The following is a 23,249-nucleotide window of genomic DNA, read 5'->3' as shown; positions in this document are numbered from 1 at the left end:
TGATGTACTCACTGGACATGTCTGTCTGGAACAGTTTATTGTGCAGTATGTACAAAACCTCCTATTAAAACACTTTATACATTATGTACAGCAAGTTATTTTACACCAATGTTTGGTTCATGGTCATATCTCACCCATAGCCAAATGAAACCTAAGGGGGGAAAATATAACTAATGTTGAGCTAGAAATAATGTAAATGCACAAAGAAGAGAAAACATAAAATTTGAAGGGCACAAAAAAAAAAAATCCAAAGACCAATCTTCTTTGAACACTCATCCTCTGATACAAATCACATTGAAAAGTCTGACCAGATGCAATACTTTCAAATGTGATAACTGACTTGTGAGAATCCTTTATCTTCACGCATAATTAACCAGAAACCAGTTCTCTACCTGAGTATCTTCCATACACTTGACAAAAATCCATCGTACAGCAAAGTGTCGTGATGTGCCGCAGTTAAATAACATCTAAGAACACATGAGCTTTTCTCTGATAATTTGACATCTCAGCATGCCAGGTGCCCAAGCTAGTCCGTGAGAAGCATTGCTACTGTCTGAATTGAATTCACAATTGCATGTTTTAATGGATCATGTCATTAGTGGTCAGGAGGTTGTGCCGTCTCCAGCTTGCGGAGGCGCCGCCGCCTCAACTCAGCAGCACCCGGCTCCCTGTCGTCTTCGTCACACTCCTCCTCCTCCTCCTTCCTTTCTTTGTCCCCTCCTGTGGTTGAGTCTGGCTGAGAAAAGCCTGTAGCTCCATTTACAGATCCAGCTATGAACAAGGAGAACACACAATGAGTTTGCTTTCATTAGAAAAAAAGAAAATAATGTTGTTAGGAAAAATTCTGATTTAAAAATTGGCCCCCTTTTAATTAATCTTTTTAATTGGCCACACCCCGCCGTAAGATAAATTTACTGAAAAAAAAGTCGCAAAAAACTATTTTGCAAAAATTGTATAATTAATTTTGATCATTTAGGCTAATTATGCCTATTCCTTGACATGTAGAATACTTTTTTTTTTTTAAACTGATTAGAAATTTTTCCTACCAAATTCAATATGATTAAAACATTTAACACACCCATTTAAAGGGATAGTTGAGGGAATTTTCCCCCAACATTTACTCACCCTCTTGCCATTTAAGATGTGTATGACTTTCTTCTGTAGAACACAAAAGATTTTTAGAAGAATATTTCAGCTCTGTTGTTCCTCCCAATGCAAGTGGATGGTGTTCAGCAGATGAAAGTAAGTCATACACATCTGGGATCGCATGAGGGTGAGTAAATGTTGTTTTCAGAGAGCTAAAATAAAAATAATGGCATCTACGATTTTAGCTGATTGAATAATATATTTACGTAAATTAGAGCTTTTTCGAAAATGAAGTGTTGTTCCACCATTGTCCACATTTTTTTTTCATTATATATATATTAGTAAATATTATGAAATATATCCATCCAGAAATACCCAATATATTGTGTAAACAATGTTAATGGCTAATTCACTCTAACAATGGAATATCTTCTAAAACTACTTTTACAGCAGTTATGTGAATTTTTTTCATTATAATTATACTGTCTTATATTCCAATTACAATTTTGCATTCTATTCATTCAAATGTAATTAAAATTCAGTAATTATTAGAATCTACAAGGCATTCACAGTTAAATTCCGTGTCGAACAACCCCGACATCCCATTTTGTTTATACAATATTAGCTTAGTCGTTCAGGAAATTGTGGAATCAATCATTGTTTTCTACTTACTGGTTTGAGCCTCATTCTCCTGACTGGGGATTTCCATGTTGCCCGTGGAGGGAGAGGACTCTGTATCAGCTGATGCACTGGTCTCACCAGTGTTGGCTTCAGATCTAGGAGGACTAAACAGAAAGTAGTTAAGAAAACAAAAATACGGGGATTTCAGAGGTAGAAACTGGATGTTCCTGTTTCTATCAAAACAAAAACAAGTTTACATACCTTAATGTAGCCACCGTGCTGAGGTAGTGGTGAATGTTGAGCATGGCAGCATCCAGCAACGTGTGGATGTTGTGAAGGCACTGCAGCCTGGCTTCCAAACCTCGCCTGCCCTCCTGTTCCAGTTCTCTGAGCTCAGCATCTGACATGGTGGACAGAGTTGATGGTGGAGGAGGCATGGATGACACTAATAAACAAAGTCAAAATATTACTCAGACATTTAAAAAAAGCTACAAATGTAAACAATACTGCAGCATTTTGATCTGACACATACTAAAGGGTGGAGGTGGAGGCATTGGCAGCCATGGAGCTGATGGGAAAGGCGGTGGCATGGAAAAGGGGAATCCGGGAATGGCTCCAGGAGCAGCAGAGGCACTGTCCGCAGTAGGCTGAGTAGAGCTGCTGGCTCCTACTTCTACACGACAGATGGTGAGAATAAATCAACTTCAATCAGAAAGACAAATGGGTATTCCAAAGGAGATAAAAGGCGCTCACCTTCTCCTTGTGTCTGCGTTCCATCGGCACTGGCCTGTGCAGTGCCAGTAGTTGCCTGAGCACCTGGGGCAACAGGAGGAGGAGGTGCGCCGGGGAAAGGACCCCAAAAAGGAAACAATCCTGGAGGAAACTGAGGCATCATACCTGGGGCAACTGTATAGTACATAAGTAAAAGGAAGTCAGATTTAACAGTCAAAGAAGCCATGTTCTGCAAAACAAACTTGACAGGCAATTAGTTTAAAAGAATAGTTCACCCCCAAAATAATTACATATAATAATAATGTTGTTTCAAACCTGTATGACTTTCTTCCTACCGTGAAACACAAAGGATGTAAGGCAGTATGTTCACTTTCATTGTGGTGATTGATATTGTCATTCTGCCAATCATTTCTGTTTGTGTTCCATGGAAAACAGTCAGATGGGTTTGGAACAACATGAGGGCAAGTAAATCATGACAGAATTTTTATTTTACATTTACATTTATGCATTTGGCAGACGCTTTTATCCAAAGCGACTTACAGTGCAATTATTACAGGGACAATCCCCCTGGAGCAACCTGGAGTAAAGTGCCTTGCTCAAGGGCCCAACAGTGGCATCTTGGTGGTGCTGGGGCTTGAACCCCCGACCTTCTGGTCAGTAACCCTGAGCCTCAACCACTGAGCCACCACTGCCCCACTGAGCCCCATTTTAGCGTGAACTATCCTTCTAATGTTCATTAAAATTGAGACTGGCAGTGACATTAAATCAATGTGGGTTTTACCACTAGTCTTAATCAGCCTAGCTTTTGAGGATCTGGTTCACTAAATCATACCGTTGACTAGTGGAGGTACATTAGCAGGAGCGGCAGGGGCAGGTGCTTGTGGAGCAGGTGGGGCAGGAGTCTGATTTGGCTGGGAGGCTCTCAGAACATCCATTCGACAAGTCGGACATGTCTGCTGCCTTTGGAACCATGAGCGAAGGCAACTACAGTGACAGGGACAAAGAATTTTGAATATGAATATAAAACAATGTGAAGAAAGGAGGAGAAATGGCCACCATTTTTTTAATTAAAATAGTGGCCATGAACCTTGAGTGAAAGATGTGGTTGCAGGGAAGTTTCTTGGCTCCAGTCACCATCTCTTCTCTACAGATGATGCACACATTATCAGTGGCTTGCAAGTCTTCAGGGGTGGCATCTGGATAGCTGTGAAATAGCAATTAGTCATTTGACATATCCTTAAAAATGATTAAATGCTGCACAATACCAAAAATAAATAAATACATATTTTTAAGACCCCATGAAATCAACATTGTAATTTTTTGGCTTTAAGTCCATGTCTGTTAGCTTTGAAGCAACTACATGTTGTCCTGTTTCAATAGAAAATGCCAGAAAACCGCACTGTGTCAACCGATTTCTATGTTTTTTATAAAACAATTATAAAGACATAAAATAATAATAAAAAAAATGTGAACTGTAAATATAAAATACCATAAATAATATTGTATTTTTTCAAAATACTTGCAGTATTTCAGAACTTAGATAGATACTCACAGAGTATTCATATTACGAATGGCTCGTCGAGACATGATGGCGTCTGTTACTGCCTTCTTGAATTGCCTGATAAAGACAAACATTTTGCAAGAACAGGGAAAAGTGATTCAAACAATACTGTTGACAGAGCACTGGTCCATAGCAGGAACAGAATGATCTCTCACTAACCTCATTGCGAGATACATAGGTCGAATGGCAAACAAAGGGAAGGTGTGTACTTTTATCATTATGGTCATGAACGCCATATACAAGAGCACCTTGATGAAACCTGAAAGACAGATTGCATAGATAACATCAGTATGTGTCAATAAGTGGGGCCATTTTGGAAATCTCTCCTTTACATGCCATGGTTCTTTGAAGTTATACCTGTAAATAGCTCAGTGTACAGCATGTAGACAGCTTTATTGTCCCATGGGTTCTCACTCTGCAGATCAATCGTGTGTAATGTGTACTTGATAAAGGTGGTGAGAACCATGGTCATCAAAATGGCATACTGAAAGAAGCAATTCAAAAGCAATTAAAACATACAAATCACAGGTGTTCTGAAACTCTAGTAGCCTGAAGTACTTCCTGATCTCTACATTGACAAGCAGCATACTTGATCAAATTACGGTAAATTGCATGATAAACTTTAACGTGCCTTTCGTTGCTATTACAGGGTTGCTGCAGAGTTTTAAAAATCGAATTTAAGACCTGAACAAATAAAATTAATAACATGTTTTCAGATCAAAACAAACCCACAAATTCAAAATAACGTACACATATAACAAGGCCTTAACACTGCTTATCAGCACATATAAATAAATATATATACATATAAATATATATAAATAACAACTTCGTCAACCTATATTGGATTTTGCAATTATAATAATGTGTTGAAAGAAAAGCAACAGATTAATCTGTTATTAAAATTGATAATCTATATTGAATGTGTTACTTTTTTATTTCAAAGTTTTTCATTCCTGTGACAGGGTGGGTGCAGTTTATTGTGCAACCAAAATACCAATAATACCCAGAAAAAGATTTGATGCATAACGCAGGACTTTCAACTATAAACAAACCCAAAATACACCAGGGACTCTTATTTTGAAATATCCACAAATCACTAACTCCAGCTGCTAATTTAAACCAATAAATAAAATAAAATATGCACTCTTACAATAATCTACAACATATTATACACATTAAAGTAAACATTGTCAAAATTCTTCAACAGTAAATCATCAAATTAAAACCCAGATGTGTATGAATTACTTTCTTCTGCTGACCACAAATTAAGATTTTTTAGAAGTGTGTACATAAAGGCATCATAAAAGTAATCCATACAACTCGAGTGTTTTAATACACTGATAAGCCACAGCAATAAACCCCACCTGCCTAATATTATGTAGGTCCCCCCTCGTGCCGCCAAAACAGCGCTAACCTGAATCATAGAATAGCATCTGAGATGCTATACTTCTCACCACAATTGTACAGAGCAGTTATCAGAGTTACCATAGACTTTGTCAGTTCTAACAAGACTTTGTCAGTCTGGCCATTCTCTGTTGACCTCTCTCATCAAAGTATGACAAAGTCTACAGTATCTCCGTTAACCACTCTGAGCAATTTTAGTGCGAAGAATAGAATCTCACAATGCTTTTCTGAGATGCGATTTGGCGCTTAATTTGTATTCTACATAAGAAAGACAAACATCTGGGATGTCATGAGGGCGAGTACACAATGAGAGAATTTTCATTTTTGGGTGAACTTTCCCTTAAAAGATATTTATGTTGTTTTTATAAACAAACCCTGTATTATTAATGCAATTTTCTCTCACTGGATCTCCAGTTAAGATACTATATAAAATGAAAACAATGCTCACCTCAAAACCAAACACCAGCTGCACTGATGCTCCTCTTGTTATAATGCTATGACAGGCATGATTGACAAATAGAAAGTCAAACACTCCCAGCAACAACATCAGAGCTGTACCAGGGGAAAAAGAACATTAGTGACACCCCCACGAAACATGACGCAATACCACAAAAGTGATTTGAGATATAGTAGTCTAACTTTAAATGTCTGGTAATTCAAGACACAGGTGCAGCTAAAATATTTGCATGTAAAAAATAAAATAAAAAAAAAAGTTAATTTGAATTTGCAAAGTAGTTTCGGACATAAAAAGAGGAACTAAGAAATACATTCAAAAGAAAACAGCATAATTCAGCAACATTTACTCACAGAGAACTCTGAAGTGGAAGACCCATGAGATATTTGGACTCCTTTCCATCTGAAATATTTATTTATTTATTTATATTATATATAAAAAATTATTTGTTTAATTCCAAATCGTACAAATAAAAAAATATGTAGATATTACATCTCAACGTTCACTCACAAAGTCCACCCTGTCTTCAGCCAGCCAATGGAAGCACTTGAGGAAAAGCAGTAAAGTGAAAAGGGCCACAAATCGAGGGGAGAAATCATCCCTAAACACTGTAAATGCCAAACAGGTCTCGGTCACTGCATACCAGGAGCGCTCAATCAGGTGCTAAAGTACACAAATATATCAGTCAGAACGAGTAAAAGAAACATTTTTAATGTTTAGAATAAACTTTGGAATTAATCATTCGACAGATTTTGTACATTTACAAACCTACCTCCATTTCGGCAGCTCTCAGTTGCCCGAGAAAGACCTTGCGCATAAATTTTCCCAGAAGGAATACTAACACGAAAGCCTGAATGTATAAAACCTGCAAGAGGAATTGTAATCAAGTCAAATTACAGTGTTTACACTGTCCATCTCCCTTTCCTATATATAAGACTTGTCACTAAATAAACTGACGATTACTTACTGCCATACTGGGGCTGCTTTTGGTAAGGTATACCACAGTTGGGTAGAACTGATTCTTGAGGAAGTAAGCATGGGCAACCACCGCCCCAGTAAGTGCCAAACTGGTGGCTGTCACAAGAATGGCTCGCACCATCTTGCACTATATAGGAGATTAAACAATAAACAAATCATGATTAATTGCACTTAAGAAGGACGTGAGGTTTAAACTGATCAGCTCAGAATGCACCATGTGGGATAAATACACAAATATGGGCAAGCAACATTTTAGATAAACACAATGACAGACCAGTATAACCAGCATTGTAATCATCTTCCAGATGCTGAAATACATTTACATGTATAACAGAAGCATTTCCAGTACACACTGCTTCCTTTCATTGGTAACTATAGGCTTAAATTGGTGTATGCTGAATAGGAATGAAACAATTGGACATATTTATAATAATACAAATAGCAGAGCAAACATAAGATGAGCTTTATATTCAAGTATGTATTATATATCTTGTTCAGGACTTGAGTTCTGGCTCTGCTTGATACAAGGAGTCATTTGCTGAACAGTTAAGCATTTCAGGAAGGCCAAGCAAGAAATTTGAAAATTACAATATAACACAGACAATAAACACTAACTAAATCCGCCAAAGCATGTTTTTAATAACCCAGCCATATGCTGACAAGTATCAAGTTGGGAGTGGATTGTCCGTTTAGCTACAGTAGTCCGGATTGACATTACACGCACTGTCTTACCTACTGTCGCAGGAATCCGCTTTTTATGCGTGAGAAATGGCCTCTGTTGCTTTCAGCTTCAAATAACCGCGACTCGTTATTACTGTTCCATCTAAAAGCGATCTTGTTCTTTCCAACCTCTTGTAGTCGTAGCCCTTTGACGGCTACGTGTTTATTTTTCGCTTGCTCTCGAGAAAGGCCACCTCACTTCCGGTGATTATTCATTCCTGCCAGTAGAGTGAAGACAGCACAGCAGCGCGAGACTAGCGAACCGATTGCTATGGTTACGCCTACAGGAGTTTCGATTCCCCATTAAACGTTTAAATATCGATTCTGGCAAAGTTCTGTAATTACAACAGAGATAATTAGTGCTTTAAAACTATTATAATGGTGTTAACTTTAAATAAAACAAATCTGAAACCTTATTACAGTTTGATGTAGTAACTTGATGTAGTGGCGGGAACTACGTGAATTTGTTATAACGTTATATATATCTATATATATCTATCTATATATCTATATATATATATATCTATCTATTGGAGTGGTGGTGGTGTAGTGGTCTAAACCACAGTACTGGTAAACTGGTAATCAGAATGTTGTTGGTTCGATCCCCATAGTCACCACCATTGTGTCCTTGAGCAAGGCACTTAACTCCAGGTTGCTCCGGGGGGATTGTCCCTGTAAGAAGGGCTCTGTAAATCGCTTTGGATTAAAGCGTCTGCCAAATGCATATCTGGGGCAGTGGTGGCTCAGTGGTTGAGGCTCAGGGTTACTGACCAGAAGGTCGGGGGTTCAAGCCCCAGCACCACCAAGATGCCACTGTTGGGCCCTTGAGCAAGGCACTTAACTCCAGTTTGCTCCGGGGGGGTTGTCCCTGTAATAAGTGCACTGTAAGTCGCTTTGGATAAAAGCGTCTGCCAAATGCATAAATGTAAATGTAAATATATATATATATATATATATAAAATTAGCTAAAGCGTTTATGTATTCTAGATTTTACTAAACCTGTAAGAACATATAAATTAAAAGTATAAAAAAAAAATATTGTTGAGGTTCTGTCGTATAAAATAAATGAATACATAAAAAATGTATGTTGTCAAAATGGTCAACAACAAAAAAAAATTCATATTGTTAAAATGGTGCTGTTGTATAAAAATAAATACATAAAAATGAAATATAATCGAAATGGTACTGCCGTATAAAAAACATAATTAAATATTTTGTCAAAAGGATACTGTCATATAAACAAACAAACAATTAAAAATATTTTCGAAATAATACAGCAATTCAAGTCCTAAAGATCATGGTGACTTACTACCTTTTCAATTGATGTGTTTTCTTGTCTCCAAATGAAGTGGTGTGTTCAGGGCATAAACACTGGACTGATTTTAATATCAATTAAACTCCACAAAAGTCGGGGTGGTGATAAGTTTCCTGCAGGCTTCCTGAACTGTGCCTATAATTCAATACAAATACCTGTAAGGCAAAGACATAACCAGTATACAAAAAATCAAGTGAAAATATATAAGAACGTGCAAATGAGTGATTATTGATGATGCTAGATCATAAACAACTATATCTACTGTATGGATGTTGAGTAACATCAATCTTTTTTCCCTATGGGTGTTGTACACAAAAATACATTAGTACAAAAAAATGTAATAATTGCTTGCCCAGTAGAGAACCAAATAACAGACAACATGGTCCAATTCAGTTTCCATATGCATTGTGAAGTTTGCTTAGTAAAATAGACAATCCCTCAATGCTAACGACAAGTACATACAACTGTAACATCTCCGTGCTTGCAAAAGACAGAAAAGAAAGCATACATGGGGGTTCAGTGTATTTTTTATTGTATACAGTCTTTTAATGTATTTTATTTTTATTGTATAGTTTTTTATTTTGTGTATACTGTATATTATTAGGTGTATATTGTGTTGAGTAACAGATGTGTAAACTGTGTTATGTGTAAATCAGATAAATTTATTGTAATTGTCATACTACTATGTTGCTTGGAACTGCACCCAAGACTTTCACCCACTGTTGCACTTGTGTATATGGTTGAGTGACAAAGGGATTTGATTTGATATGCAAGAACATACTGCACTAGTCAACAAAGCTGAGCAATACAGTACAATATTAAAACACTAAGTGAATTGTGCAAAGACAAGACTCAGTGTTTAAACCATTCCAAGTCCTTGTGAATGCTCAGAGGGTAATAGTTTTCATTTGTCAAAAAAAGAAAAAACACGTCAAATGACAGAAATTATCAGATAAAAGAACTTTATTTAAAAGCAGTAACTTTGTGTTTTGCCTTGAGGCAACAGAAGCTATTAAAAAGGAAACATTTGTAATGAGCTTCGAGTCTAACAGTAAACAAAGGAAAATATGCCTTGCGAATAACTGGGATTAGACAACGTAGCAATTAAAAAGATTCTCATAGAACTAGGTGTAAAGTGAAGCAGAGATACTTAAAAGCATGTCAATTTCGTCTACTAGATTACCTGCAGTTAGAGAAAATCAGTTTATAATTTTAAAACAATTTTATGAAAAAAACAAAGGCAATTGCTAAAGCAGCAGTTAGTCCATTTTCTGTCACTTCCTAGAATTTTCCTCTGCTAGATGTGTTTAGCGCCCCAGTTCATTCTTTTTGTTCTGACTGCTGTAGGATTCGCAAACACTTCCTCAGGTAGTGTAAACAGTTCAGCCCTTAAGACCTCCTTTTCTTTCAAAAGTGAATAAAAAAAGGGGGGGTGGGGGATGCTCATAAAACAATCCTCCTAGCCCAGAGGGGGCCCATCATTATGAGACAGAAGAGATGGGGTTCAGAGGAGAACCCATTTGTGTTAGAACTTTATCAAGCCATTGGAGGGGACCGTGGAGATGCACTTCTATCCAACAAGGGGTGCTTGTCACATCTTGTCTGTGATACTCAGCCCCCCAACCCTAAAAAGAGAGAAACAAATAAATGTTACGTAACTTTTTCTTGGTTGCAAATTCAGATTAATTGATGGAGCACTCACATAGGCATTTAAATATGAATCATGTAATAAATAAGTAAATGGAGAAAAAAATTCTGTTTGCAAAAACAGTTTGACATTAATGATGGCTCTACTACTTTGTTTGTATACTGTTAAATGCTCCTATGTCAAAAGGGGAGAGAAAGCTTTACAACCATAAAGAAGTCCTACAGAAAATTAGCTATTGCAAAGTTTTCAAATGGTGGTTAACATTTGCTTCAGGCACTTTACAGACGTACCTTTACAAAGCTCATCCGAATAGTGCACATCTTTGTGAGCTCATATACAGCCTCAAAACCATGATTGACAGACTGAGCAAGCAGCTGAGCAAATTCTTGGTTGTTGAAGATCTTGAGGCTGCAGCCACTAGGGATCTTGCAGACAGTTGTTGGGTGGAAACCATGATGGTAGTTGCAATTCCGGCTCTGAACGAAAATACTGGTGTCACTCAAACACTCTGCATACACTTCACCTCCAACATAATACAGATGGACACCTGCAAATTCAAATACGAGAGATAGAAGATATGCTCTTAATGTAAATGCATTTATAAATAGGCCATTGCATTGAATGGGAAACACTAAGTACTAAAATCTCAACATCATAGCCTAAAGTGTTTGCAGATTTCTTCTTTTTTTTTTGCTAAATAAAGAAAATTGTATTTGTACAAGATTGGAAAAGAATCAATACCTTTTTTAGGCATGTAATTGTGGGGTTAATTTCCTGTGACCGAATTCAACAGTGAATTACAAAACAACCTAAAAACGGTACTTGATCCACTGCCAATTTAATCAAACACTCACAGAAACGTTCACTTTTGACACATTTGTTTCACTTTTAGTTGTTCTCATCTTGCCAAAAATCACTGTAAACATGCATGTATTTTATTTTTTTTATATTTTTTCATCCAGGTCACCCTCATCATTTGAGAGTTGATATGACCAAATAAATAATGATAGCAGCTTTTTCCAGGTTTAATACAAGTTAAGCTCAATCGACAGCGTTACTGGCATAACGTTGATTAACACATAGATATTTGGTATTAACAAAAATAAATAAAAGTTAAAGTAAGGTAACTTTTAATCTACATCTTTTGGAGTTTTGTGTTCCTTGCCACAGTCGCCTACAGCTTGCTCACTGGGGTTATTAATACAATTATCATTTAATTATTTTTAAACACTATTAAAAATAGTATTTTATCTAAATTACACAATGATGATTAATCGACTTTATAGACATTACAGTTTTATCGTCTGTTAATGCTGATATTCTGTAAAGCTGCTTTGAAACGATGTGTGTTGTGAAAGGCACTATACAAATAAAATTGACTTGACTAAGGCACTTACAATGGAAGTGAAAGGCGCCAGTCCATAAACATTCAAATATGAACTGTATAGCTACATATACATTCACGGAGGACTTTATTAGTAACACCTGTAAAACTACTTATTCATGCGATTATCTAATCAGCCAATCGTGTGGAAGCAGTGAACTGCTTAAAATGGCATACTGTTTGGAACCAGATGGGCTGGTTTGAGTATTTCTATAACTACTGCTCTCTTAGGATTTTCACACACAACAGTATCTAGAGGATACTCAGAATGGTGCCAAAAACAAAAAACATCCAGTGAGCGCCATTTCTGTGGATGGAAATGCCTGGTTAATGAGAGAGTTAAACAGAGAATGGCTAGGCTGGTTCGAGCTGACAGAAAAGGCTACTCAGATAACCACTCTGTACAATTGTAGTGACCAGAATAGCATCTCACAACTTTGAGGCGGATAGGCTTTCAAAACAGCAGAAGACCACATCTGGCAATTTATTAGGACCATAGTGTTCCTAATAAAGTGAATGGTGGGTGTATAACTGAAGTCTTGCTACAAGACGTAATAAAAGAGTGTTATAAAAACAGATTGATTTAAAGATAAATATAAAACATAATAAAATAAATAAAAACCTTTAAATACAGCATCATGTATGTATCCATTTCAATTTATTCAATTATCTATTCAAAAGCTAGAGAATAGTCTGTAATCTGTAGTGATGTTGGCTTGACAATATTATTAAACCGAGAAAGTACCCCAACAGCAGTGAATCCCTGATTTTGTGACACAAAAATCATGCAAACACAATGTTTATGTCTTGTAGCTATACTTTTGAAACAGGGTGTATTTTAACATTTATAAACTGGACCCATGTACTTCCATTACGTCTTACTGTAACTTACTGTATCTCACCTTTTTTATTAGCAACATTTTTGTGGTAATCAACATTATGCCACAAACAGGCATCATTCTAGGCATCAAAGGCTGGCATTCTAGATCACTATGATGACAAACCTGTGCTGAAACTTTGTAGGTTTAAGTCACCTCCCACTAAGTTTCAACACCTCTACTAGGTTTCCAAGACCGAGGGGGGAAAAGTGAAATTGTGGTACCAACTTGAACGATGTGCATACCTTTGCCAATATGGCGGCGGGTGTTTTCAATAGTGGAGTTGCGATTGACATTAGAGAGCAGGCCCAGGCAGAAACGGTTCTTGTTGTTGGATGGGTCAGTGAAGCCATCAACTAGCACGCTGGTAGAGGAAGCATGGTAAGCCTCTCCCACGCGATTATTCAGCTCATAGTACACAATAGAACACCAGTGACTGGGCTCCTCATACTCCACTGGCTGCACATCTGAAAGAGGAAAATTAACACAAGACCTTGAGCTTGTTTGTACACGTCTAGATACTTTGCAGTATCAGCCAGATAAAACATGCTAACAAAGAAATTAGAAGGCTAATTTTTAACTACAGATTCATCTTCACAATAGCCCATTTTTAGCTACAGTGACCCAAAATATATTTGGTCAGTTAAGTCACTTAAATTAAAATGAATGTGATTACATAAGATAAAGTGTCAATCCAAATGTGATTTATTAGGATAGCACTAGGGATGAACCAATCCGATACCTGGATCTGTATCGGTTCCAATACTGATGTTTTTAAATGGATTGGGTATCGGTCCGACGAGCCCAATCCAAGTCCGATACTGTGTGTTAGTCATGTTCGTTACTGTCAAGCTCCAAAAAATTACATAAAACAACCATTAAAACACCATTAAATTAGTTCATATGACTCGTGCATTTTAATCAAAGCCACTTGAAGACGTGCGATAGCTCTGTGAATCACAAAAGGCTGTGTTTTATAAGTAAATACATAAAATGCACACGCAACTCCAGCTCGTTAAATGGCGCTGCGGTTTACACACTCGTGGCTATTTTTAGCCTTCACGCAGTATTTGAGCACTACTCATGAACAACATCTCAGAAGTAGATGCTCAATAGTTTGGTTCACTTATATGCATTTAGAATTTTACCAGAATTTGAATAAGAAACAAACTACTGTGAACTTTCCTACAAACAGACACGTACAGGACTTCCTGGAGTGTTCAGAATGTCAAAATAAAAGCGTGAGGGTTATAAAAGATAAAGGTGTCATGGAGAGACTCATGGAAGCAGAGATATAAACTCCGTAACAGGGCTTATTGAAACAGTGATATAAACATTGTGAGTAAATCCAGTTGAGCAGAGTGGCAAACAGCAGGTGAGTAATATCTAGTCACGATGAACATATAACTCACAACAGACTTATGATACTTTCAGGCAATAATGAAGATGTAGATGTTTGACATAGTAGAAAGGTCTGGAGTCTCAGAGATACTATCGTTGAGAACAGACAAAGTGTGTGTGTGAAAGCGGGGTATATATGCGGTCATTGATTAGCCACTAATGATATACAGAACTCTAGGGAAGAGTGAGCACTGATGGCAATGAGGGAGGGGCACAGTGAGAGAGGGGGGAGAGAGAGAGAGAGACTGGGATCAGTATCTGCCGATACTGAGATTTCCGATATCAGAATCGGAAGAGACAAAGTGGTATCGGTGCATCCCTAGATAGCACAAGCACACTTTTCTGGAAAAACATTTCACAAGAAAAAATTGGTTAAATAATAAAAAATATATAATATTCAAATTAAGATTTTTTTTTTTTTGACACTTTCTAGTAGTGGAACATTTCCATTGTTAGTTTGATTAACTACACCCGTGGGTACTCCGATATGGCACCGGGTTAACATTAAAGGGGAACAAAGTTCATACATCCACTAAAAATAACTTAAGCATTTGCAAAAAAGGAAAAGTCAGATTTGTTCTCAGAAAAGACATGGCATTATTTTACAAAAGACACTTGGTTTGATATTTTGTTATGTAATGCAATGAATGTTATACATTTTAAGTGTGGCTAAAGTGTCCAGTACTTTTTTTTGGGCCTCTGTATCCAACTTTTTCACAGGCTGCGGAAATTACCCATTATGCATGGCGTGTTCTTCCAATGCGAATGCTACAGACTTCCACTTATTCCAAGCACTGAATATCACTAACAACATGTTTACTTAACATAAATCCCTTTCTCACTAAAATACACGTGTGGACATTTGGTTTCGACAGCAAACCCTGAATAGATATGTACACAATCACACACATTTACATGGTAAAGTCACTGGACTCTAGCACATGCCCTATATGTGCATGTGTGAAAGAGAGAGAGAGAGAGAGAGAGAGAGAGACATATAGCATGCAGAGAGAGAATTAAATGTACAGTATATGAGCAGCTCAATATGAAAACAGCCAAATCGTAGACATTAAGGGAATCTAGAAATCCCGACTGGTCGCTTTTGGAAGTTCTCTAAGTATGTTTGTTGACATGCAAATGTTAATACAAAATAATAATATTTTTTCCCATCGTGAACGACTTTGTGCTTTGGGATCAATGTAAACACTTCAAAACGTTAAAAACGTAGGTCATTTGTCGCCATCTTCGTGCAAAGTGCAATTTCCGGAAATGGTCAATGAACGAATCAATGAACAAAGCCTTTTGGTGATTGGATTCAAAAGACTCGAGTCACTAAGATTCATCAAATCACCACCACTACAATGCAAGTTTAAGAGCAACTCTATAAAAACTGTCTGCTTAACATTCAATATGGGCCATTTTTTTTCTTCTTCAAAACATGATTTGTGAAAACCATTGTATATGAAGCTCACTAAAGCCATTCACTAACATAGTCTGCTTTTGAATGGACACAATGAGTTTCTTACCACCTCTGGGCATGTTCTGGGGCACCAGGCTGCTGCCAGTCTCCATGGACTGAGACCCATCCTGTCCCATCTGCTCATCTGGAGGCACATAGGCAGGAGGCGGGGTATCAGCTGGTAAAGAGACACCATAAAGAGAAAGTAGTTAGGTGAGGTGGCCTGCAGCAAACAAATGGGCTTCCACTGCAATTTGACCCTGAATTCTGATGAATATTTACAGGAAGCTGCTTCACATCTTAAGGAAACTTTGAGTCAGATTTCACAAATCCTTTACATCAAACACCTACCTCAAATGTCAATCTTACAGACAATCATGCCTAACTAACGATCTCTGAAAACACCAATTTTCAGACACCATATTTCTGACACTATCATCTGGGCAAATGTGAATATATAGCCAGGGCGATTATTATTTGGAAATATATATTGCTTTATAAATATATTTTTTAATCTTTTTATGCTAATGATCACTGCTATGTACCACAGAACAGTTGTTTAGCTCAAACACAATACTCAAACTGTATATACATTTGTAAAAAAAGGGAGAAAAAAAGTCAGCTAAATGGCTCCTACGAAATCCATGGAAGACATCATCTAATGCAAGAATAATTTTAAAAAGTTTTAAGTTACTGTTTCTATTTTCCAGATAAAATACAATAAAGCCAAGGATCTGGATGCTGCTTTTAAAGTCTGGATCACCAATGGCAATGATCTCTTTTATATGAACTAGCACTGCATGATTAATCGTTAAAAGATTGCAGAGGGCCTGGGTAGCTCAGCAAGACGCTTACTACCACACCTGGAGTCGCAAGTTCGAATCCATGGCGTGCTGAGTGACTCCAGTCAGGCTTCTTAAGCAAACAATTACCGCGGTAGCTAGGGTGGGTAGGGTCACATTGGGTTAACCTCCTCATGGTCACTATAATGTGGTTCTCGCTCTTGGTGGGGCACGTGGCGAGTTGTGCGTAGATGCCGTGGAAGTAGCGTGAGCCTCCACGCACGCTAGGTCTCTGCGGGAATGCGCTCAACAAGCCACGTGCTAAAATACGTGGACTGACGGTCTCAGATGCGGAGGCAACTGAGATTCGTCCTCCGTCACCCGGATTGTGGCGAGTCACTACACCACACAAGGACTTAAGAGCGCATTGGGCCTTCCAAATTGGGGAGAAAATCCCCATGTATATTAATGTTCCCGTGGCATGCCTTTGGAAAGGGGTCCAATTTAAATGTGAAATTCTCCTTAAGACACATTTTTGAAAGTTGATCTTTTAAACTTTATATCTACAAAACACAATACTCCTACATACAAAGCTGAATAAACTAAAACGCAATGCCAAAGACGTTTGTCCAGCACAGTGGTTTACAAACTGCAGGGAGCAGAAACGATTAGCTAGGAGTGTGACGAAATCTTTGCTCAGTTCAATATTTTAATAGCTACCGAATACCGATGCAAAAACAAATAATCTGGCATTACCCAAATCTGACTAAATTAGCTACACGTGTGCGGTTTATTTACAGCCGGCTGCTCTCAAAAGCTTACATGCGTGTGTCGGTCCGTGCGCTAGTGTCTCGTGATGAATGCAGCGCTCCTGCACAAGACTCAGCACTGGTTTTAATCAAACTCCTCTTTAGGTGATAGTGACATGCACAGACCTTAGCAGGGGAGAATGGACATGGACAGCATGAAAAGAGAAATCTGCTGTCAATACATGCGCAGCAATAGTTGTTGGGGGAGTGCTGTAGTAAAAACACCTCTGCACTCTAAAAGGCACCTCCAATTAAAGGGGCACCTATACATTTGGGAAGGGCTCCTTTAGATTTGTGAAAGAAAGGGGCAGGGGCTGCGCCCCTGTAGCCCCTCTTCTGTCCACGTCAGTGTTAGGTAATATTAATGTAAACACAGCTGTTAATGAATTACAAGACTGTAAGTAAAATCTGCGCTGTCTTGACGAGATACTAAAGCAAACATGGCCGTTAAATTTAGAAGCAGATGGGACAAATTCTTCAAAATGTTACATCTGTGCAATGTCTAATTGTATATAAGCTGCATGCTCTTTGTTATAGGCATTCTTTCTGCATCGAATCAGTATTCATGTAAATCGATCACAATAAAGAGTGTCAAATATTTAAGTAGTTTCATTTTGCATTAAATAAATGTTTTTATATAGTATTTTTTATGATTAATTGCTCCTACTATTCTCAATTTGCACAGCTTTCATATGAACATGTAGGAAACAATACAACTATATTGTGCTTCTCCTTTGGATTTTTGCCTTTAAAGAAAAAATACAATAAAAAAATGAATCACTGAATGACAATATTGCAACAGTTTAGTTGATGCCGTTGAGTCCGCACTACCATCTATCACCTCCCCTATTCATACAAGAAAAACCTGATTTGCTTTTTTAAAAGAACAATAAAATCTGTAGTCAGTAATCCACTAAAAACTAGTTTTTGCAAAAAGCAGCTCACATATTGCAACAAATTACATTCACAATGCCACATAAATCTGAGCTTCATACATTTCTATCATTTTTGCATCAAAGCATAGTCGATGCTGTAATAAATCGAGCAATTTCTATAAATAAAACAAGCTTTAGTTCTAACCAACAGTGCTATAAAACATTAAGCTTTCCATCTGCATGAGTGCCCCAACTCTACAGATGCAGGCATCAGCAAATCACTGAGACAGAATAGGAGTGTGTGCCAGTGCCAAGTGATGGGCACCCGCTAGCAGGATATTTAGCACACTGAAATCATTGGGCTTTGGTGTGCAGCTTAGCTGGCGTTTCCATTGTTTACTGACAGCAATCTACACTGCACATGCACAACCATCAAATCTCTCATCAAAAGTGTTGCACAACTGAAATCAAAATCATTCAGCATCACAACTCAGTGGCAAAGGACGAATTAAAATTCACAACTAGCACATTTTTTCCAAAAACACAAGCAACATTTAAATCTGAATACTGAAAAGGAATGTCAAAATTACTTGTACTTTGGGACAAAGTTTATACAAAAAAACAAAATCTGTTATTTTAGAGTATCGGTAGTACAGAGTACTGACTCTCATTCTGCCTGCCTCGAAAGCTTGCATGAGCATTTACATGTGGTTTTGTGCATTAGGCACTGCTGTGCATTAGTCACTGCAGTGCATATGCAGCCTACTAGACCCACTGTATATTATATCATCAATATCAATAAAAAAAACAACAACAGAAACCTACTGTTCTGAATCAACAATACTGGTATCAACTAAAGCAATTTTGACAATTCTACTTCTGATGTAGCCTGAAGAGTCAATATCTTGACTTGTAATACATGTACCTGGGAGCTGGAAGGGGCTGGAGGGCCCAGAGCTTGCAGGAGAGTTGGGGTAGGTGCCACTGCTGGCAGGAGATGGAGGGTAGGGCGAGTTTGGAGAGATGGGAAAGGAGCTTCCTCCACTGTGTTGCTGGAAGGATTCTGGGAAAGTGGCGTTGAGAGGCATGTGAGGCTCATTGTGACTCAGATTGCGGAACTGCACCAACAGGCTGTGTTGAGGGTTAAACTCGCTGTGTCTTGGAACCAAAACTGGGGGAAGTACTATGAAAAGACAAAAATATTTTATACATCTAAACAGATCATTCTGACATTGATTTAGTGATATCTGGCAACAGAAAAACAACTAGCATCTTTGGGATTCGTAAACTGATTGGCTTCAAGGTAAATTGCCAAGGCAAAACAGATCAGCTTTCTAGCTTTGACACAAACGTGTTGTCTCTCCTGAGTCACATGTGATACCTGCCCTTGAAAAGTTCAATACAGTGCACATTTCATTCTAAGCAGAGGGCAAATGAGGTTACAGGGATCAGAAGGCCTCTGGAGGCAAAGGATATTTGATAGTCAACACAGTCTATGCCACTGGAAATATACAGGAAAAACAAGCCAAATCTCCTTGTAGGTATACATTTATTGGCTAATTCACTTTGAGACAATTACAGCTTAAATATGACAAATAATGATGGTTGAGTGATAAAATCGGTTAATAAGAATCTAAGTCACTATATTTGATTGGTCAAATTTGTTTTATAGTGTTCACTACGGGTAAATTGTATAACCAAAATCTCAATGAAAAGTTCAACCAAAAATGATATTGCTCTCAAAAGACATGGATTAAACTACATTTGTATGGATTATCTTTATGCCTTCATGTCCTTTTTGGAGCTTGAGTGTTTTGGACCCATTGACTTTCATTGTATGGATATAAACACATCATATATACATGAAAACATCTTCATGTGTGTTCAACAGAAAAAACAAACAAAGAAATTTAGAGTTTGAAACGGCATAAGTGTTATATAGAGTAATGATGAGAGAATGAGAATTTTTGGGTGAACTTTTCTTTAAATCACAGAATTAGTAATTCTTGTAGCATGAAGCATATCACACTTTAATAATTTTTGCTAAAACTATTTAATATATTCCAAAACCATACATAATAAAGGCCATTTAATTATGCCATAGCGGTGAGGCACTATGGGTCAAAACTAAACAGCTCCTGTTACAATCAACAACCCTGTCTACACAGAAAGCATCCATCTTCAAGACAGTTTGCAGGGTAAACTATAGTTTTATGTAGGTGACTGGCAATTCTGCCATCGCACAGTATACAGTTATACCACCCACCCTTATTGATCATCAAAAACATATACGCTACACTCACGGAGCACTTTATAATGGACACTTGTACACCAAATTATTCAATTATCTAATCAGCCAATCGTGTGGCAGCAGAGCAATGCATAAAATCATGCAGATATGGGTCAGGAGCTTCAGTTAATGTTCACAACCATCAGAATGGGGGAAAAATGTGGTCTTAGTGATTCACTTAGTGATTTTAACCATGGCATAATAAGAGTATTTCTGTAACTGCTGATCTCCTGGGATTTTCCAGCACATCTAGTTTACTCAGAATGGTGCAAAAAAAAAAAAAAACATCCAGCGATCGGCAGTTCTGTGGACGTAAACGACTTGTTGATGAGAGAAGTCAACAGAGAATGGCCAGAGGGATTCAAGCTGACAGAAAGGCTACGGTAACAAATAACCACTCAGTACAATTGTAGTGAACAGAATAGCATCTCAGAACACACAACTCATCAAACCTAGAGGTTGACGGGCTACAAAAGCAGAAGACAACGTCTGGCCTTTTATTAGGACCTAGTGTTTCAAATAAAGCACACAGTGAGTGTATATGGACTGTTTGTAAATGTCCTGATAATACAAACAAATCAGTGATTACTTACCTGGACTTTCAACCCGCTTGTAGTGATAGGGGTTGATGCACACTTCTTTCTGTTTGGAACCAAACGGATACTCGCACACCTCCAAGGGTTTGAGCTCATGATGGGACTGCAGGTCTGGCCAGCGCCACACTCGGCAATAGATGACATGGGGGAGGCCCTTCCTGTGGGACACCTGTAGCCGTCCGTCCAGCGAACGGGGGATGGTCACACATTTGCTGGGCTGACCAGGACTGCTAAGGGCCTTCTCCAAGTCCTCCATGGCACCCTTCTTCTTTTTCAGTTTCTTTACCAGAGCATCCACAGCCTTTTCCGCCCATTTTTCCTCCTCGTCCCCCTGCTTCCAGCCCAGCAACCGCTTCACAGCCGGGCTGGTGAAGGAGAACAGGCTGGACATAGAGGTCATAGTGCTGGGCTGCACCTGGAAGCAGGATCTGAAGTTCTTTTGGACTGCAGTGTGCCAGGAAGATGATTATGTGTGTGTTTGTGTATGTGGGGGGGTGGGAGAGTGGACAGGCTTAGCCTTGTAAGACCAAGGACAGGAAGTCAAAGCAGGACGCAGCTTCTGGTGCTCAGGGCTCAGGAAGGCCTGTAGTGAAGGGGGGTGGGGGAGTGTGGGGGTGTGGGGGTGTGGTGGAACTGGGTCACAACCACTGCGAGAATTAGTGTAAAGGGCAATTTAGGAACTACAGCAATGTTATGAATTGAAAATACACTGATTAGACAGCTATTGGTGTTAGAGCCTAATCCATGCCAGATATAGGTTGCAGTCAGAGGTCGAGACTTCCTTAGGGAGAACCTGCTAAAAAAAAGAGAGAGAGAGAGAGAGAAATAAGTTTGCAGATCAAGTACATTTAGACAAATCTCTACATGTTCTTTTCAAATAATGACAGGTTAAGATGGACAACACAATTAGTCTATTAAAGAGTTTTGTAACAAGTAACAAAATATTCAAATTACAGAATCAGCCCATCTTTACCGCAAAGACAATTACAGGCATCTAAAAAAAATAGACGGCAAGAGTCTTATCCAAAGGATGTGTGCAAAAAAACCTAGCCCCCTATGACAGCTTTAAAAACCACACACTTACATGCACATCTGAGGTCTTGTAGATGTTAGGATGCACCCATCTACCATTGTGTTGGATCTGTAAGCAACAGCCTCCCACTGCCCCACCCAGGGAGCTCCCGGGGTGAGAACAAGAGGAGCACAGCACAGCCGTTGAAAAATTTGTACATATAACCAGGACAAAAAGGATATCAGACCTCCGAGAGCCACTTCCTGTAGCCACATCCCTTCCCCTTGACCTCTTCAGTTGCCAAACATCAGGCCTAAGGACAATGTTACTATTCAAATCACTTGCCACTCTGACTGTCCACAATGCTGCCTGTCCTATCAAAACAGTTCCATCCTTTACATGAGAACATTGGATCAGTATAGTGTATTGGATAGGTTTGCAAATTTTAAGATATTTTCTTAAAGTAATAGTTCATCCAAAAATTTAAATTCTCATGATTTACTCACCTTCAAGCCATTCCAGATGTATAGGCTATGTCTTTCCTTCTTCAGCAGAACCAAAATGAAGATTTTAATAAACATTTCAGCTCTGTTTGTACATACAATGCAAGTGAATGGGTGCCATCAGGCTGCTGGCTGTTTGACGGTCCAAAAGGCATATTTAGACAGCATAAAAGTAACCCCAGTTGATCAATGAATGTCTAAAAATGAGCTGAAATGTGCTAATAAAAATCTTCATTTCGGTTCTGCTGAAGACGACATATACATCTGGGATGGCTTAAAGGTGAGTCAGTCATGAGAGAATTTTCCTTTTTGGGTGAACTATTCTTTTAAATCGACGATTGTTCACGCAATGAAATCTATTAATCATTAACAATAATAAACTAAATGGTGTACCGCTTGAAACTCAAAAAATACAAGACGCATATTTTTCTTTAATCAAAACTTTATTAATATAAAATTAGATATTAGATTGACCAACCGAAATTAATTGTTTACTGTTAATGTATTAGGCTACCGTTAATAATAATAAACTTGTATAGAAGATACAGTTAAAACTTTACTTTGTAGAACGATCAGACCTTAATATTTTATTTGAAATTAAGTAAAATAATAACATGCTGTGTGAATAAAATTTATAACATAGCTCTACACTGGTGACGTTGAGATTATGTGAATGTACCTGCCTGCTTTCCAGATGAGAACTGATGAGATTGTGTAGTTGATACAGGCAGACCAGTG

At 38.1% G+C, this 23,249-nt stretch overlaps 2 protein-coding genes across 4 annotated transcripts in view; both read right to left on the bottom strand.

Annotated features, from left to right (window-relative positions):
* Positions 1-8: 8 nt before the first annotated feature.
* Positions 9-7,775, bottom strand: LOC127659665 (E3 ubiquitin-protein ligase synoviolin-like). Its single transcript, XM_052149586.1, has 16 exons — positions 7,572-7,775; positions 6,829-6,966; positions 6,634-6,726; positions 6,372-6,524; positions 6,215-6,263; positions 5,856-5,959; positions 4,358-4,484; positions 4,160-4,259; positions 3,992-4,057; positions 3,527-3,643; positions 3,272-3,423; positions 2,461-2,613; positions 2,240-2,380; positions 1,969-2,152; positions 1,759-1,871; positions 9-771 (listed from the first exon to the last, which is right to left on the bottom strand). Exons 2-16 carry the CDS (start codon positions 6,958-6,960, stop codon positions 596-598), a joined length of 1,860 nt encoding a protein of 619 aa, XP_052005546.1. The 5' UTR covers positions 6,961-6,966; positions 7,572-7,775; the 3' UTR covers positions 9-595.
* Positions 7,776-9,819: 2,044 nt separating this feature from the next.
* Positions 9,820-23,249, bottom strand: part of LOC127660054 (mothers against decapentaplegic homolog 5) — a 28,777-nt gene continuing 15,347 nt past the window's right edge. Inside the window, exons 2-7 of one of the 3 annotated variants that reach the window (XM_052150112.1) lie at positions 20,994-21,792; positions 19,036-19,293; positions 15,712-15,822; positions 13,030-13,251; positions 10,813-11,069; positions 9,820-10,499 (exon numbers count right to left, since the gene is read on the bottom strand). In XM_052150112.1, coding sequence (XP_052006072.1) covers positions 10,356-10,499; positions 10,813-11,069; positions 13,030-13,251; positions 15,712-15,822; positions 19,036-19,293; positions 20,994-21,396 — 1,395 coding nt within the window. In that variant the 5' untranslated portion in view covers positions 21,397-21,792 and the 3' untranslated portion in view covers positions 9,820-10,355. The remainder of the gene's footprint in view (positions 10,500-10,812; positions 11,070-13,029; positions 13,252-15,711; positions 15,823-19,035; positions 19,294-20,993; positions 21,793-23,249) is intronic. The other 2 variants (XM_052150115.1, XM_052150113.1) reach the window with 2 other exon arrangements.

Source organism: Xyrauchen texanus, chromosome 19 (genome assembly GCF_025860055.1).
Source record: "Xyrauchen texanus isolate HMW12.3.18 chromosome 19, RBS_HiC_50CHRs, whole genome shotgun sequence".
In the NCBI taxonomy this organism is placed as follows: Eukaryota; Metazoa; Chordata; class Actinopteri; order Cypriniformes; family Catostomidae; genus Xyrauchen; species Xyrauchen texanus.
The sequence above is the reverse complement of the archived record's forward strand: the minus strand, read 5'-3'. Positions and strand labels throughout refer to the sequence as shown.

What these genes read in the sequence shown, in the direction of transcription:
- LOC127659665 (XM_052149586.1), bottom strand. Translation starts at nt 6,960, where the DNA reads ATGGTGCGAGCCATTCTTGTGACAGCCACCAGTTTGGCACTTACTGGG. An exon ending in AAAGCAGCCCCAGTATGGCA is followed by an intron (nt 6,727 to 6,828) that starts GTAAGTAATCGT and finishes TTCCTCTTGCAG; the next exon opens with GTTTTATACATTCAGGCTTT. An exon ending in AACCACATCTTTCACTCAAG is followed by an intron (nt 3,424 to 3,526) that starts GTTCATGGCCAC and finishes CTGTCACTGTAG; the next exon opens with TTGCCTTCGCTCATGGTTCC.